At 53.0% G+C, this 17,933-nt stretch overlaps 1 protein-coding gene across 1 annotated transcript in view; it reads right to left on the reverse strand.

Annotated features, from left to right (window-relative positions):
- Positions 1 to 3,122: 3,122 nt before the first annotated feature.
- Positions 3,123 to 17,933, reverse strand: part of GCN1 (GCN1 activator of EIF2AK4) — a 58,076-nt gene continuing 43,265 nt past the window's right edge. Inside the window, exons 45-58 of the mRNA XM_045887519.3 lie at positions 16,491 to 16,655; positions 15,078 to 15,239; positions 14,701 to 14,793; positions 14,323 to 14,466; positions 13,958 to 14,227; positions 13,599 to 13,712; positions 12,912 to 13,142; positions 10,115 to 10,308; positions 9,860 to 9,974; positions 7,767 to 7,863; positions 7,294 to 7,442; positions 6,674 to 6,781; positions 4,464 to 4,682; positions 3,123 to 3,812 (exon numbers count right to left, since the gene is read on the reverse strand). Coding sequence (XP_045743475.1) covers positions 3,687 to 3,812; positions 4,464 to 4,682; positions 6,674 to 6,781; positions 7,294 to 7,442; positions 7,767 to 7,863; positions 9,860 to 9,974; positions 10,115 to 10,308; positions 12,912 to 13,142; positions 13,599 to 13,712; positions 13,958 to 14,227; positions 14,323 to 14,466; positions 14,701 to 14,793; positions 15,078 to 15,239; positions 16,491 to 16,655 — 2,187 coding nt within the window. The 3' untranslated portion in view covers positions 3,123 to 3,686. The remainder of the gene's footprint in view (positions 3,813 to 4,463; positions 4,683 to 6,673; positions 6,782 to 7,293; positions 7,443 to 7,766; positions 7,864 to 9,859; positions 9,975 to 10,114; positions 10,309 to 12,911; positions 13,143 to 13,598; positions 13,713 to 13,957; positions 14,228 to 14,322; positions 14,467 to 14,700; positions 14,794 to 15,077; positions 15,240 to 16,490; positions 16,656 to 17,933) is intronic.

Consider the following 17,933-nt stretch of genomic DNA (forward strand, 5'->3'; position numbering starts at 1 on the left):
AGAATCTGATTTTAAGCCTTCAGCTCAGGTCATGATCCCAGAATCCTGGGATGGAGCCCCACATTGGGCTCCTGGCTCAGCGGGGAGTCTGCTTCTCCCTCTGCCTCTCCCCCTGCTCATGCTCTCTGTATCTCTGTGTCTCAAATGAATAAATAAAATCTTAAAAAAAAAAAAAAAATTTCAGAGCTTTTTACACTTCAGGCTCAAAAAGTTAACCAGGTATCTGCAAGTTCTGGGCCCAGCAGGAACTCCTGACCAAGAGCTCAGGACTTGTGACAGCTGTCATGCTAATGGTGCCTGTGGCTCAGTCCCTTCCCGTTGACAGGCTTGTTTTAATGCTCCTCAGCCACCAAGCGAGCACCTCCCATGTGCCGGCCTCGTGGAGTGCGTCATCTCCCTCACTGCAGACCAGCCTGTAACCGTCCTGTCACCGCACAGAGGAGGACATGTGGGCTCAGGTGGAGGAACATACTCTGGGTCACCTGGCTTAACATCAAGCGGTGAAGTTAAGGTTCCAACCTGCCCTCAAGTTCACACGGCTCCCCAGCAGTACACCGTAGAGCCAAAGCGCCGTCTGTGTTTCCTTAAAAACCTCTCAGGACCTAGATCTTTCAGTGAGGCTTTTCCTGTTTCTCCCTATTGTTCTAATTTAGAAAGGCTTGAAGCAATTTACCACACGTCCATACAGCCTCCTACTTAGAAAAACAGTTCTAACAACCGATCTTGTTTCAGAATCTGCTCTCAATAAAATGTTACCTCCAAATCCCTGCAAACGGAAGAATCAATCCTGCAGGTCCCTTGCCCCTCTCCCAAGCGGGCATCACAGCAAGGAGCCGAAGGGAACTTCCCTGGAGGTTTGGTTCCTAGAAGGGATGTGAAGCCTGTCACCCTCTCCCACATTTTAAAATAATCTTGATGCCCAAAATTCCAGAGGCTCCCAGAGTTAGGTGAAGGGGTGAGAGGCTCAGTTTAGTTCTCCCTGGGTTAGCTAAGGGCACGCCATTTTGTCACTGCCTTTTGAAGGCATGAAGAGAAAGATGGGGTCTCCTCCCTCAAGGATCACTTCGAGTCTTCAGGAATAACTGCCTTTTCTAAAGCAAGTGTCCTATGAATGGGGTGAGGTATCGATCAGCCACAGCATCCGGGGGGAGCCCTGGGCCAGTCACCCAGAGCCGCTCAGCCACATACTCCGTGTGCAGCACAAGGACGTGAAAGGGCTGGAGGCACCGCTACAAAGAATGGAAAACGCTAGGCCCTAACTAGCCGGCACAGAAGAGCAAAGCCAGGGATATGTGCTCTGGGGACAGACTACCACTGATGAGCCATATGACCCCAGGTGAATGACTGCTCACTCTCCCAAATCCTCTCCTCTGGAGAACAGTAACCACAGAGAACCTATTTCATAGGTGGAGAGGATTAAATGAAAAAATGCCAAATGTCATCAGTTATAAACACTTTGTAACTTTGAGAACAAGAGATTCTTAGAGCTTCCATCCCAAATCCCACATTTTACAGATGCGAACACTGGCCCAGAGAGGTTGGACGGCTTGCCCAAGGAGAAACAGCTTTGCTTCTCTGCAGCTCAGCGCCACTTCCTCCTGGGTGTTCACACAGGGCTGCTGTTTCTGGGGGTGCCAGGCCTCCCTCTGGGCCGACACGGTCCTCTGTGCCTGCTCCACTGTCAGGCCTGTGACAGCCCTTCGAGGCTCACTTCCCGGGAGCCCACGCCCCCCTGCAGACTCAGGGAAGGCAATTCAACATGCTCTGGGAGACTCTGAGTCATCTCTGTCTGTGAATCAACCTCCATCCATCCATCCTGAACAGAGATCTCACCCTCCTCCAGTTTCTGGAACTAAAACCTGGTGTTTTTCTTTCGGATCTTGCTTACTGAGTATCTTCTACCTCTCAGTACATCAGGTTTCCCTCCCAATTTCACACTGGGGGCTGAACGCCAAAGATGGACAAAAGCATCTGTTCTAAGATCCTGGAGGAAACACTGAAGACCACACCTCAGAGCTTACAGAGCTTTCCCAGCCGGAGGCCCCCTCACACAAAAACTTCATCTGCCACCCCATGGCTGACTGGCAGAGCTGACCACATGTGTAGACAGCTTGCTGGACATCAGCCCCAGGCAGCTGAGAGGATGCTGATGACCATCTGAATCCCAGAAGCAGGGAAGAATTACCATGGCTACCAAAAGCTGCCCCCATTGGCTGCTCTGGCTCTGGGGACTGACTCAGCCGACCTCTCCAGCTCCCCTGCAGCCGGGGGAGTCTACGGTTACCCTGAGCCAGCTGAGCCCATGCCTGCTGCAAGAAAATAGGAAGTCCTGTGACACAGAAGGTTTGGGCATAGAAAGCAAGGATTTCATCAGAAGTATCTCAGAGGTCACCTTGCCTTACTCATCAGAAGTGCTGAGTCATGGGGCTACTTTCTACCTCTGCTGCATTAATAAGCCACGCCTTGATTTTTTGGTACATTTTAGACCTTTTACAAAATGAGTTCGCTACCACCACATTTAATTTTCCTTCCTTTTACAGCTCTGCCAGTCATTTCGGTAGAGATTTATTCCGTATTTTGACCAGGGAAACAGCCCAGAAAAACTTGCGTCACTGGGCCCAGAGGGAAACAGCCCAGAAAAACTTGCGTGCTCCATCAGACAGGACGTGTGGATCACGAGCCTTCTAAGAACGAGGAGGAAGGAAGTCATTCATAAAGGAGGCAGATGCTGAGCTGTAGCTTTGCTTTCCTCCAGCAAGTCCTCTGACTCCAGGAATGTGGCTCGTTCTTACTCCACAGAGGGGATGGACTTCTCTTTTAAACTTGACTGCCAGAAGCTGCCAACCTTTCTGAGTCAGGACAGACAAGTGGCGGATTCAACCCCTGCATTTTCCATACTTGATGAGATCACGGGCCTGGCTGCACACCTCCCGAACACCCGACCTCAGGACAGAGAAGCGTGTAGATTTCTGCAAGACCTGCCAGAGCAGGAGACGCACCCAGAAGCCAGAGCGCTGCCGATGCTCACGAGAACGGCTGCAAGCCTTGCCTTATTCCTGGTGCACGAAGCTTCCTGTTTAATGGCTGCTTAAGAGATTTTAAAAAATCTGCTTATATCAAGATAAATCAAAGCCTTTATTAAACATTCCTCCTTCAAACAACCCCCATTTGAACCAGTACCCCTCCCTGACTCATGAACTGCGAGGGCGCCATGTCACGTTCACCCGACAGGGGTCAGATCCAATCAGGCCGCACAACACTGCAAAGCCACGCCAAGACACAGAACCCCAGGCCAACCTCCACGGGTCGGGGCCCCACTCAGGATCTAGGCAGGGGCTGGTAGCACTGGCTCCCGAAGCAGAGCTCAAGCGCAGGGGAAGAGGAACCGTAAGTCTGACCCCACCTGTTCCAGACCTAGCCATGCTCAGCTGGATGATCAGCTCTTGGCTACCATTTGGTGAGGCTCACCCATGTGCTTTTTCGTCTCTTCTCCAAAGAAAAAGGTGAGAGATGGAGGAGGCAATTTTCAGTTGTGTGTGGGTTTAAGGCTTTGGCTGTGGTCTGTTGAAATATTAAAATACTTTCTGGGAACACCACCTCCTAAGCTCCCCATCGGAACAAACGTATTTTCAAAAATGAAAACATTGAACAAAGAGGTGGAGCCCGGCGCGTGGGGCCTGGGCCTATCAGGTCAGGATGGTGTCATCCACCGGCTCCGTGGAGTCAGCCTGGCTGGCCAGCTTCTTCAGGGACCGGCGGGTGCACTCATTCAGCGCCTCCAAACTGGCCACATCCAGGATCTTGGAAAGGGCCTGTAGGGAAGATGGAAAGGAGGAGACATTGTCAGAAAACTTGACTTCAGGTTTCTTCAAGCCAAGGCAAAAACGAGTGTTAACCTCAGAACTAGAAGTGCTGTAGTGGAATCTGACAAAATAAAGGAGTCCGCGAAGCCAAGAAAACCATGCCTCATGCTTTTCATGTGCTGGGAAGGGGTGGGGTGGGGGCAGGGAGGGTTTTTGGTGCTCTTAAGGACCTGGGGTTGGGGGAGGGGGGGTGGAACCTGGCTGGCTGGGTGGGTGGAGCATGCTACTCTTGATCTTGGGGTGTGAGTTCAAGCCCCACGCTGGGTGTAGAGATTACTTAAAAAATTAAAAATTAAAAAAAAAAAAGTGCCTGGGGGCGGAGGAATGCGTAAGCAAGGCTCTGGGCTTCACCAGGCAGCCCTCCTGGGCTTGGTTTCATAGGTTTGGGTGCCATGTGACACTCTATCTGGAGAAAGGGCTCTGTTGCCAAAAGAAGCCTGAACACCACAGGAACAGAGGACTGTTTTAGGCACTAGACCAGTCACCTGACCACAATCTGCCCCCAACACTCGGCATACGGGGTGGCGGAGCGGAGCCTGATACTTAAAGGCGCCCCACAGGAGGAGAGCATTGAGCCGAGCGGCTGCGGCAAGCACCTACCTGGAACACCTCTTCGCCCTGCCGCATCTTGAGGAGGTTGACGATCGCCTGGTCGCTGTAGGCCCTCACGACAGTGTTTTTATCCTTGGTGTTGTCCAGAAGAGCCTTCAGGATGGGTTTGATGGCCTGGGGGTCCAGGGGAGGCAGCGGGTCCTTGTTTGCCCACCAGATCATCTTCTCTGCCACGAGCCTGATGTCACTGGATGGGTTCTGCAGACACTGTGAAGAGGACCACAAGCTTTTCGTCAGGCACAGCCAGTCTGTTTGTCAAGGAAGCCCAGATTTCCACCCTGACACTCCCTCTTCATCTGGAAACTGACCCCACTGCTCCCTTCTGAGGCCTGCCTTCCCCCTCGTGGGTGGGTGATAGACAAGCTGTGACTCGGCCCATCTCTCTCCCTTTTGCTCACTACTCCTGGCCCACACGGGGCTTTCACTTCCTCAGACACACCCGCTCCTTCCTACCCTCAGGCCTCTGCATTGGCTGGTCCCACTGCCCGGGACGTGCCTGCCCCCGGTCCTCGCACGGTTGGCTCCTCTCCTCCTTCAGGCCACAGCTCAGATGTCCGCCCTCAGAGGTCTCTGCTGACAAGGGTCTCTAAAGTAGGGTCCCCCCCATCCCTGCAGGCTTTCTGTGCATCTCCAACTCCACAGATCTTGTCTGCCCCATGCACCTCCACGCCTGGAGGGTCTAGCACAGCTGGGTGCACGGAAGATCCTACATAAACACTGATGAAGAGCCGCGTGCAATGTGAGGCCGTCACACAAGCTCGATCTAATGGGGGCCCTGAGAACTTTCAGAGGGGCTCCCGGGTCTGCAGGAACCTCACCACTCAATCAAGGGCCACACACCAGCAGCACCGACATCACCTGGGAGCTGGTTACAAAGGCAGAGTCTCACACTTGGCCCCACCTCTTAGAAAGCAGATGCTGGTTCTGATCTGTGAGCACACTAAGCTGGAGCAGCGTACTTTACGACACGGGCGGCAGGGCGCTGTCCGGCTCCCCGGCTCTCCTAACTGGGGCCCTGCAGCCACCGCAATAACCATACTAGGTGCCATGCCAGTGAAAAGGAGGTGGGGAGGAAAAGATTTATTAAGATTTGAACCCAGGCCTGCCCCAAAGTTTGCTAAATCCAGATGCCTAGAAAAAATGCCTAAGAGAGTGGTTCTTAAAGGTCTTATGTGCAGAATAGCTCTCAACACTTCAGTATCAGAAAAGAATACAATTTTAAGAATGGCAAAAGATGTCAATAAACACTCCACCAAGTGCATGTGGGGCTGGCTAAAAAGCACATAAAGATTGTTCTACAGGGGTGCCTGGCTGGCGCAGTGGGTTAACCCTCCCACCGCTCTTGGTTTCAGCTCAGGTGGTGAGCTCAGGGTCGTGAGATCGAGCCTCACATCTACACTCACATCTACGCTCTACACTCAATGTGGAGTCTGCTTGAGATCCTCTCCTTCCCCCTCTGCCCCTCCCCTCCCTCACATGTGTGAGTGCTCTCTCTCTCGAAGCTCTAAAAATAAATAAAATCTCGAAAAAAATGTGTTCTACATCATTAGCCACAAATGCAAATTAAACCATGATGTGATACCACAGCACATGTTTGAGAAAGGATAAAATTAAAACAAAGAAATATTTTTAAAAATACATAAAAAATATAAAAATATATAAAATAAAAAATATAAAAATAAATATGTAAAATATAAAATATATAAAAAATATATATAAATATATAAAAAATATATAGAAATACATAAAATTTAAAAAATATATAAAACAGTGGTTCTTTTTTTTTTTTTAAAAGATTTTACTTATTTATTTGACAGAGACAGAGGGAGAGAGACAGCGAGAGAGGGAACACAAGCAGGGGGAGTGGGAGAGGGAGAAGCAGGCTTCCCACAGAGCAGGGAGCTCAATGCGGGGCTCGATCCCAGGACCCTGGGATCATGACCTGAGCTGAAGGCAGTCGCTTAACCAACTGAGCCACCCAGGCATCCCTAAAATAGTGGTTCTTGACTTGTGGTCGCAGGTCTACTTGAGAATCTGACAGGAAATCAGGCACTCTTCCAGAGAAAAAAGCACAGAGAACCACTCTGTGTTCCATTCCCAAGAGTTCGGAGATCTCCCTGACATAGCCAGTCTGACAGCACACTTCCAGTGTTCTCTGGTCATGGGTGCTTCACACAGGCCAGGCTGCCCCTACTCACCTTAATGAATAGGCTGGAGAGTTTGGCTGGCAACTGTCCTCCTCCTGTCTCGATGTGATGCTTCATCAGGAAGCCCATGCCCCGGATCCCACTCACCGCAATGGGGATCTGTGGGGAGAGGAGAGAGTTGGATGGGGTGGCACCCTGCCCCTTCCTCAGAGTAGCAAGGACAGGCTCTGTCCTGTCCCCAGTAATCTCCAGGACCCTGGCCCCTCACACAAGCAACCCTCCCCCCACCAAACAACTTCACATCCAAGACTCCTTGACAGCTCTCTTGCAGACAGGCTGCCCTGGCTAAGAGGCAGACAAAGCCTATGTCACGGCTTCCAGGAGTGGAGTTCAGAGACCTTCTGACCTCGAAGGGACCTCTATATGCTCCCACCCAAACTCCTCATTGTTTACAGATGACGGAACTGAGGCCCAAGGAGATCAAGTGGTGGCCCAAGGGCACAGAAAATTACTGGCAAAAGCAAAATTCGAACCCAGGCCTCTCACCGCCCAGTCTGCGGTCCAGCCCCCACCCAACCCACCCCCCCCACACTGCTACGTCAACAAGGCTATAGTGGTGGAATTTGGGCTAGAGGAGGGGGAGGACGGGTCTGGTTGCCCCTAAGCCTTACCCTGTCTGCCATGGCATTGCTGAGGATCATGTCCTGAACTTCACTGCTATACCTGCCCGCACAGAGTCTGCTGGGAGCCACATTCACAGCCACGGACAGTGCCAGGCTCCGCCCATGCCGAACCATCCAGTCAATGCCAGACACGTCCGCTGAGTGGAAGGACACAATTGGATCAACCTGCACTTTACAGTATGCCCCTACCACCAGTGAAGCCCCCAGGCCTAGCCCACCTGAGCCCGGCGGTAATCCCAGTCCACACTGCACCCGGACCTCCCTGTCCAATGTGGCAAGTTAAGGAGTTCAGACTCGCAGCTGTGTTCTCTAAGCAGAGATGCAAGGGGCTACAGGACCACTGGAAACTCCATTTTGTTTCAAGAGCTCAATTCCTCAGGAGAGGCTAGCTGCCAGAAGACCCTCCCGAGGCGAAGGGGAGACAGGCCCTGCAGGGGCTTGCCAGTGCAGAGGAGACCTACCCAGCAAGCACTGCTGAAGAACAGCGCCGAGCTCCTCTTCAGTCAGGAAGGCACACAGCTCCCCCAGGCAGCCGGCCGAGGAGACACGGGTATTGTCCTGACAGGACACAGAAGGGAGTGAAAGGCGGCGGGAGCCGAACCACCAGCTCCAAGGTCAGGGGGGCCAGCCCCTCTGCCCAGGATGGAGGGCAGGGGAGGCGGCAGAACAAGGCAACTCGGGAGCGCTAAATCCTGTCCTCGCTCCAGGCACTCGGGCTCCTGCTGCCAGAGCGGGACTGCCATTCCCGCAACTGCCCCTGGGTGTGGAGTGAACCCCCACATGCCCAGCACTCCGCTCAATTACAGAAAACGACAGTGTGTGTGTGTGCATATGGTAATCATCACCGTAATAGCAACAATAACCGTATTTACGGAGCACCTTTCTTCTTAGAAAGTCGGAATGTTTTCAGTGTCTCAATTACTCTCAACAGCCCTGGGAGGCAGGGAGGAGCAGAGAGAGGGGCGGCCCCGGCCCACGTCACTGGACGTCAGCTAGAGAACGGCTCAGAGCGCCTTTCCCCCCGAGCCTCCTGCCCCCGCCAACCTTGTGTGCCATCTTGTGTCCAGAGTGACTCCCTGGTATCTCTCTACTGTATCAGTTCCCTAGCACCACCTCCATTATTCGGGTTTATCCTACGAAGCCACTAATCAACCCAAGGAAGGCAAGTGAAAGCTGAGCATTTTCTGTCAACATCAGAGCCAGATGCAACCTGCTCCTTGCTGCTCCTCCCTAGCCAGCTAACTACGGGAGAGCGAGCGAGCGGATTTTAAGTTACGTGCTATGTTATCAATAAGCACGAACCCGATGTGCCTCCCTCAAAACCAACCAACCAACCAACCAACCAACCAGCGCTAATAACCTGCTGAGAGGTTAATGCCAGATTGGCACCCTGGGTGGCCACCATTGATCCAGGGGAAGCTCTGAGCAGGGGGAGAACAGTCTGACCACAGTCTGGGCCTCTGAGCTCTAAGCAGAAGCCCAGGTGCCCAGCAATACTAAAGCCGGCTCTCTCCGACACCCACTCTCTCCAATGGGATCTATTTTAAGCTCCACTGTGGTGAAATGCAAATTCGCCTAAATACTAACTTTTGCTTACACTGGGCATGGCCCTGTAAAAATCCTGACAGACTGTGACCAAAGGAAGGCAGAGTCTCCCATCTGCACCCGGAGAGAAGGCGGAGGCTCTAGTCAGAGAGCAGCAGCTGGGGATTGGGCCAGACTTCCCGAGCAGTGGTAAGCCCAGCGGCAACAAGGGCCGGCCCCACGTGGGCGCTCAACGAAGCGCAAACCACGTGAACCCAGAGGCTCGCTCCAGGGATTGGCCTCACAAATGTAAATTAGGCCGCACAACAGCGAGCTGTCTGTCAAAGGAGAAAGAAAATTCTTACCCATAGATCCAACCTGCTACTGGACCTGCCACAGCACTGGGCAGCCAATGAGTACTTAACATACACTTCCAGGCTGGGGAAGGAAGGGCTGTGCGGATGGAACCGAGACAGCACAAGGAGTCACAGGGCTTGGATTCTGGCTTTGGCCCCACCGCTCGCTAGGGTGCGGCCCTAGGTCGACCTCGTCCTCTCCAACAGGGCTAAGACCTCCCAGCTAGTCCCAGACACCAAAGACCAAATTTCTTAAGGGTCATGACCATACCTGCTTCACCTCTGTGCTAGACCCTTTGTCTCAGCAAATGTTTCCTGAACCAATAAATGAACCTCTTCATTTGACACATGGGGAAATGAGGGGCAAAGAAGGAAAGTAGCTTGTTTAAAATTAGACAGCAAATTAACGAGAGGTCCTTATTTTCCTTACCATGAAAACCTTGCCTTCCTTATCTGTGAAGCAGAACCACCACCAACACTACCCGCTCTGGCTCCCTCACAACCGAATGTTTGGTAAACCGTAAAGGGTGACAGGAACGTCGGGAATGATCATTACCACTGAGCAGGTGGCAGCGGTACTTAGTTATTCTAACACAAACCAGAGACGTCAACCAAAGCAAAAAGAAGGGGAACCAGTTGAGCCCACCAGCCCTGCCGTCCACCTGCAGCAGTACCTCGTCGTGTCCCAGCATGCTCAGCAGGAGTGAGACAATGTTCTTCCGAATGACCACGTCCACTTTGGCCCCTGCTCCCTGAATCACAAACCTCAGGGCCTGCAGCATGGTGTCCCTACAGAACCAACGCACCCAACTTAAACCCTGACTCTCCTTTACCACTGCTCCCACCCACACAGGCCCAGCCCACCCCCGGGAGGCTTCAGCAGCTGCCTGGCCTCCTCAGGGCCAAGCACTGCCCCAGCGGCCCCTCACCTGACACCCGGGTCTTCCATGACACGGATTCCATTCAGCAGCTCGGTGAAGAGGGGGTCCACCTTGATATGGATGGAGATGAGCTTCCCCAGCGCATCAGCAGCCTTCAGGCGCACCCCCCGGTTGGAGTCCTGCAGGGCTTTGGTAAAAGTGGTCTGCAGCTGGGGCAGGAAGGGCTTCAGGGCAATCCCAACCTGTTTGAGAGACCCACACAAGAAAGCACAGCTGTGGTGGAGCCCAAGGCCACCGCATGCTACAGGCAGGAATCATAAACCACCATGGATGGAACGAGCTCCCGCACGCAGCCTAGGAATAGATATTCCATAAGAGAGGACCGCTGGCACAGACAGGGTCTGCTCAGTCCCATTTTCAGCACCCTTCACTGAACTGGGAGGAGCAGGAGAGGACCACCAGCACCACCACCACCTCCTCCAAGGAAGCCATCGGTTAGCTTAAGTGGAGACCAGTCCACATGGACAAGTGACTTGAAACCTCCATCTCCGAATACAGGGGGGCACCTGGGTGGCTCAGTTGGTTAAGTGACTGACTCTTGGTTTCGGCTCAGGTCGTGATCTCATGGGTCACGAGACAGAGCCCTGAACTGGGCTCCGCACTTAGCTCAGAGTCTGCTCGGGACTCTCTCCCTCTCTCTCTGCCCCTCTCCCCCTAGCGCTCTCTCTCTAAAATAAATAAATCTTAAAAAAAAAAAAAAAAAAGAAGGGAGTCTGAGTGCTTCAGTCAGTTAAGCCTCTGCCTTCAGCTCAGGTCATGATCCTGGAGTCCTGGGATTGAGCCCTGCATCAGGCTCCCGGCTCAGCGAGAAGTCTGCTGTCCCTCTCCTTCTGCCCCTCCTCCCTGCTCATACTTTCTTTCTCTCACTCACTCTCTCTCAAATATATAATCTTAAAAAAAAAAAAAAAAAAAAAGAGCAGGACAGGATGACAGCTGTCAGCCCACCGAAGACCTATTCCAGGGCCAAGACAGGGCAATGGACTAGGTACATAAGGGCAGGTGCCATCTTCTGAGCAGTCGATATATGGGCTGAACACTGACCTAGAGCCCTCAGAACAATCCGATGAAACAAATGATCTCAGAAAGTCACCCCTCCCAAGACTGAAAATTCATTTATTGCTAAATGGGAAAATCAAAGTAGCTGTTTGGAGGTATGGAAATATTGGGGTCGGGGGGTTGCAGGCTGCTGGGAGGCACACTATGAAGTGAAGCCAGTAAATCAGAGGTAGGAACCATCTGGCCATGGGCGACATCGACTCACGGCCTAAGGGACAAAGTCTGTGAGGGAAGGGCTCCATTTGTACAGTTATAAAACACCACAGAAGGGGTGCCTGGGTGGCTCAGATGGTTGGGCATCTGCCTTCAGCTCGGGTCATGATCCCAGGGTCCTGGGATCGAGCCCAGCATCGGGCTCCCTGCTCGGCGGGGAGCCTCCTTCTCCCTCTCCTTCTACTGCTCCCCCTGCTTGTGCTCTCTTGCTGTCAAATAAATAAAATCTTAAAAAAAAACCACACACACACACAGAAAAGAACAGCACAGGGGCGCCTGGGTGGCTCAGTCAGTTAAGTGTCCTACTCATGATTTCGGCTCAGGTCATGATCTCGGAGTCATGGCATCAAGCCCTGCATCAAGGCTCCGTGCTGAGCACAGAGTCTGCTAGAGATCCCCTCTGCCCCTCCCCCTCCTTACATGCGCACTCGCTCTCCCATATGCACGTGAACGCTTTCAAATAAATAAAGAAAATCTTAAAAAAATAGCACAGAACACAGGTGAAAAATGATAATTTAAAAAAAAAAAGCATCTTCTCTAGAGTAAGGCTGATGCTCACAATGCCATGTTTTATCTGGGAAGTTGCTCCCCACACCTTTCCCTCAAAAGGGGGGGAAAAAAGTTACAAATTTTAAGCTTGCTTTTGTTTCCAAAACTCAAGTAAGAATTCAAAAAAAAAAAACTTTTTATAACAACAAATCTTGGCCCTGTTTATAATTTTTTTACATCTAAAGGGCTGAATAATTGCCCTATGAAATAGCAGAAACAGTTAATATGCTGGCTCTTTGCTCCTCACACTTTTGGCAAGACTGAAGTTATTCCAGATGCTCTCAGACTTCCTTTTCCTTCCTCGTCAGCCCCTCTGCATCCCTCTTTATGAGACAGCAAAAAAGAACAGAAGCATACTTAATCGTATTTCTGTGGCCCTGGGTTTTTGCTTTGAACCAACAGTCCTTCAAAAAACAGCAACCAGGGGGCGCCTGGGTGGCTCAGTTGGTTGGGCGACTGCCTTCGGCTCAGGTCATGATCCTGGAGTCCCGGGATCGAGTCCCGCATCGGGCTCCCTGCTTGGCAGGGGGTCTGCTTCTCCCTCTCATGCTCTCTGTCTCTCATTCTCTCTCTCTCAAATAAATAAATAAAATCTTTAAAAAAAAAAAAACAGCAACCAGCATTAGTGTGCAGTGCTGAGGATGTGTCAGGCGGCGGGCCCAAGGGTTCATCCTCTAGGCCCCGGGCTGCGCGGCTCTTCACGCAGCACACAGTGGCGGCACTCCTGAATCACAGGTGAGGAGGTTACTGGACTCTCCCAAGGGCATCCCAGCCACACACCTTCTAAGTGGTGGACCTGAAATTGACCACTATGTAGTGTGAGTCTAGCGCCCGGCGTCTCAACTCCCTCGGCCATGCTGTTTCTCCATCACGAGCCATCACCTCGCCGCCACGTGACACCGACTGGCAGGCAGATCTGTCCTCTAAGACCCAAACAGACCGAGAGATGCACGCCTCAGTGGCTCACCTTGGCCAGCAAGAGGCTGAGTGTCTCGAGCAGGGCTGCCTTCACGTTCCAGCTGAAGCGGTCCCCCAGGATGCGGATCAGAGGCCCAGTGATGCTGACCACAGAGGGCCTCAGGGCGTCAGCTGAGGTCAGGCGGATCACCAAACCTAAAGCTTTAGCCGCTTCCTCTTTCTGTTCTGGGCTGCCGGTCAGGACGCCCTCCCGCAACACTGGAAGGATGGAGGTCACTCCCTGACAAGAGAACCATGAGTGAGAGTCCAATCTCAAAGGCCCTGGGCTCAGGGGTCTCCTGCGCAAAGCACGGCCCTCCTATCCGCCACCCTCTCTGGGACTCCATGAGAGAGACTGATTCAGGTGTCGAGGTCCCAGCCTGAGAGGGTGCTGGCTGGGGGACGGTCCTGACTGGGCAGTGATGAGAGGAGCTCTGGCAGGCCCATCACACATAGGTTCACATGCTGCCACCTCTGTGACTCACTTGCTCTGGTTGAGGTGGCCTCCACAGTTTAAACTGAAGGCGGCATGGACCCTGTCCTCATATGGCCACCATGGGGAAGAAACCCGCTTCTGTGCAGGTGTCGAACAGCACCTAGAACACTAAGTCATCTGCCCTGCCACAGACCTGGGATCGAGGGTGGAGGCAGAGGAAGGCCACATGCCTATAGCACCCCGTATGGGGCCCTGACTCACCTTCTTCGGGAGGCAGAACCCTGGCACATGCTCGCCTTTGCTCTCGTTCCCTATGAGCCGGATTTCTTTGTGCAGTTCTTCAATTAGTGCCAGTTGGTTGCCAGCATCGAGCTTCTGTGGGAAGGCATGAAAAAGCAGAGAGGATGTCAGGGTTCTAAGTACAGCCCTCCCAAGACTGCTTCAAAATGATACAGCAGGGGGAAGGGTGTGGGTGGGAGCGTAAGAAAGACTGGCCATGCATCGGTAAATGCTGCAGCTGCCTGATAGGTACGTCGTGGGCTGTTTTAAGAGTCTAATCTTCCAAGCGTCTGGACTGGTCTATAAGCAAAAGCTGGCTCTGTGGTCAGCAGCCCCCTCACCTTGGTGATGGCATTCAGGGCATCCCAGCTCTCCTCCAGAACCACCGGGCTGCAGTCGTTGAAGAGGCGGATCAGGCCGGAGACCAGGCTCCGCAGGTGGCTCGTGTAGTCAGCCTTTGAGCGCGAACAGTAAATGTTGAGGATGATGGCAGCAGCCTGTCTCATGCCCACCTCGGGGCTGCGGGTGGCCTCCAGCAGATCCTCAATGATGATCCGGTGCCCAGTGTCATCCTCTACTGAGAGGATCACAGCCTGACAGTTGGCCATCTCCTGAAACCACAGAGGACGCCCGGGCTGAGCACAGCTCCTCCGGGGCAGGCCAGGACGGCTGTTCAGAAGCTGCCAGGGGTAATCATGACGCTCACCAGCTGCTCGTCCGGAGTCCCGAGCTTCTCCTTCAGGGCCAACATGACGGCCGGGAGGATCACTCCAAGGTGACGGGTCAAGGCATCGCCGGCCACAGACGAAAGGAAAGCCAGCACCCGGGTGTTGACAGGTGGAGTGGTCAGCTGCAGCACGACGAAGGTCAGTTCAGTGACCGCTGGCCCATGCTGGGAGCCGCGCTAGCTCTGGGAGGTCCCATCGCTGCTACTTGGGCACTGTGTCTGCTCCGGGGCCCCCAGCACCCACCTCCGGCCTCCCCCCGCATCTCAGCTCAGAAAAGGTCTCCACAGCAGGCTGAGGAATGACCACGTGGCTGTGGTTTCTCGGCCAGAGGGGGCTTGCTGCGGGGTGGGATTTACCTTGGGCACGAGGTAGGGGAGCACCACACGACTCTTGATGGCCATAACCTGCTTCAGACCATCCAAAGCAAATTCTGACACTTCCTCATCATCCTGCAGAAGGACATCAGAGGCAAAACTGAGCAGCTGGCTCCTGTCCCCACCCTGGCCGTCTAGACCAGCCACTGCCAACTTCCTTCACCACTTTCCTCCCTCCCTTCCCACTGCACCCACATTTGCTTACTGTCGAAGGAGAAGCACAGAGCCGAATCTGAGCCTGCTGCACCCACTCCCTCGGGGGCCCACACTGCGGCTGCTTTGGCAGAATAAGCCCCCTGCGTTGTGCTTCTACAAAGACAGGAAAGCCAAGCTGGTAGGTGTGTGGAAGAGCCACTCACCAGCTGCTTCAGTAAAAATGGGAGAATGTCCTCCAGAGCCTGGTGGCCGATGGTGGAGTGCAGCTGCTCGAAGGTCTTGGCCGCGGCCTCTCTGACCTCCTCCAGCGGGTCACACAGAGCCTTCCTCGCTGTGGGTACGAGGGACTCCGAGAAGTACAGCACCTGCAACAGCACCCGTGCGCTGTACCTTGCAGAGGCAGCCAAGGGGCGGAAGCCTGTGAAGGGGGGGCCGACGAGGACCGGAGCTCCGGCCCAGCCAGGCCACCACCGACCCCCTTGGCTTGACTTTTAACTTAGCTAGTCTGTGAAAATGCGCAAGTATAAAAAAGCAGAGAGGATACGCAGCCTAAAACTGAGAAGCCTGATTTTTTAGGTGAGCTCTCCAGATACTCTCCATCTCCCACAAGAGCTCCTTCCTACGGCAAGGCCCTACATGGCGTGACCCCGCTCCCCCCGATTCTCTCCTTTGCTCATCCTCTTGGAAAACTCCAAGTCCTTCAAGACTCAACTCAAACACTTGTTCCTCAGTGACACCTTTGGGGCTACTATGAGGCTGAAGATAGCTCTGCTCCCTTTAGAACCAGTCCCCCCCGAACCAAAGCCCACTACAAATTAGAGAACTGATTATGTATCGGCCTCACCAGCAGCAAGATCTCAGCCTTTGAGGGGACTCAGTAACTACTCAGTGAATCACAACTCTAGTTGGTGACAATTTGTATTTTTTGCCAAATGCAAATGTAAACCCCCAAATGTAATACTTACACTGATACACACAGGAGAAGGGGTCAGTAGCTCAAAGGAGGATGCTCGCTCAGGCTAAGCAAATGGCCACGTGCTTACGTTTCTGACCGGCCGGCCACTTCCCAGCTTTTATGCCAACTGAGAGTCCTACGCCTGCTCAATCATTTCCCGGGAGTGTTCCGAGGATCACCCTCAGAAAGTAAGCTCAGGGCAAGGATCACCAGCCCCCTAAATGTGGCTGCTATGGGACAGTATCACTGCCGGAAATGACATGTTTCCACCCACCAGGTACTTACACTCATCTGCTCCACTCCTTGCAAAAGTGCGTGCAGCCCTCCCGCTCCTGCAGCCCCAGCACATGCATGCGTGCAGCACGCTCTCCCTTCCCCGCCAAGGACACCACACATTTTAACTGAACTGCAGTAGTGACACAAAAGGGATTAATCTGAAGCAGCTTCAGTATCGGTGAGAAAAAGATCATCTCCAATTTCCTCGGGCCACTCAAGGACTCTACACTGCTTCATTCTTAGCTTGGGAAACGAACAAGGAAACTCCAGTCCAACCCCACTGCCAGCAACATGTACCTGAGGATGAAGTGTCCCTAGCTTCTCCCCTAACCTGCCGCCAGCCCTGCACGTCCGGTCACCTCTGGGGCCCTTAGAAGACACTCACGGCGTCCCGGCTGGTGGACTTCATGATCTCGCTCAGCCCAATGCACACGCCCTGCCTCTCATCGCTCTTCTGAGACCTCAGGCCTTCCTCGAGGATGGGGATGATCTCAGGCAGGATTTTCTCCCCTAACTTCCGGACGAGATCGCCCAATGTCCTTGCTGCAATCTGTCAGCAGAGATCAAGCCAGAGCATCAATGCCCTGCAAACCCCAGGGTCCCCAGAAGGCAACTCCACAGTGAGGGCCCTGGAACCTCCTACACTTTAGTGAGTCACTGACTTAACTTCCCCAAATGCTCTTAGCCCTGAAGAGCCACCAGGGTGCTTGCAGAACACTAAAAAACACAATTATTTCTTTGTGTCACACACACCTACACAGCCTAAAGCAAGAACTAGCACCTTATATATGAACAGGAAACTCATCATATGATGCCTGGTCAAGAGCCAGTTTCCCTAAATTGATAACCAGAGCCTAGAAGTCACTTAACCCTGCACTGTTGCCCAAGGGGAGCTGAAATGGGCACAAATGCTTTTAAGGAAAAAAACCCCATCTTCCCTGAGGCCTCATGCAAACCCTTCTTTAGGCCAAATATATAGTTTGCTTGCCAGGGATGGGGGTTGGGAGTGGGCCAAAGGAGACTGGCAGAAGCAATCATGAGCCCAAGCTGGGCCCATCCTCCCAACCACAGAACCACCTGGCCCGGCTCCGCTCCCGCCCAGGTCAGCCTCAGCTCACCCCCGTTTCTCATTCCAGACCCAGCAGCCCCCGCCCAGCCTCTACTGTTGGCTTCTGCACATCCTGCCCTTGCATCTAAAGCCCTCTTCCCCCAGTGTGGAACAGGCTTTCCTCACTACCTCACCTGGTTAGTACTTAACCATCTTCTAACCTCAAGCATCATTTCCCCTGAGCAGCTTCCCCTGCCCGTCCCAGCTGGTCAAAACCCTGTTACCGCATCTGTGGTGCTCATGCAGCATTTACTACATAACTGCATTTACATCTGCTTGTGTGATGATCTGATAAACATCCATCTCCCCTACCAGAGTGTAGCTCACAAGGATGAGGCTAAGGCTGCCTTTCTTCCCCATTATATCCCCAGGTTTTAGGCCCTGCTTAGCACATAGTAGATGCTTAATAAATATTTGTTGCGGGAAAAAATTTTTTTTAAAGATTTTATTTATTTATTTTTAAGATTTTTAAGATTTTATTTATTTGACAGAGGGAGAGATAATGAGAGCAGGAACACAAGCAGGGGGAGAGAGAGAGGCAGGCTTCCCGCCGAGCAGAGAGCCCGATGTGGGGCTCAACCCCCGGACCCTGGGATCATGACCCGAGCCAAAGGCAGATGCTTAACAACCGAGCCACGCAGGCGCCCATGTTGCGGGAAAATTAACAAAAGAAAACCTCCTTTAGAACGGAGTCAGGAGGGGTGCCTGGATGGCGCAGTT

Source organism: Mirounga angustirostris, unplaced genomic scaffold (genome assembly GCF_029215605.1).
Source record: "Mirounga angustirostris isolate CCGP_5_RB_7025 unplaced genomic scaffold, mMirAng1.0.hap1 SCAF_14, whole genome shotgun sequence".
Taxonomy (NCBI): domain Eukaryota; kingdom Metazoa; phylum Chordata; class Mammalia; order Carnivora; family Phocidae; genus Mirounga; species Mirounga angustirostris.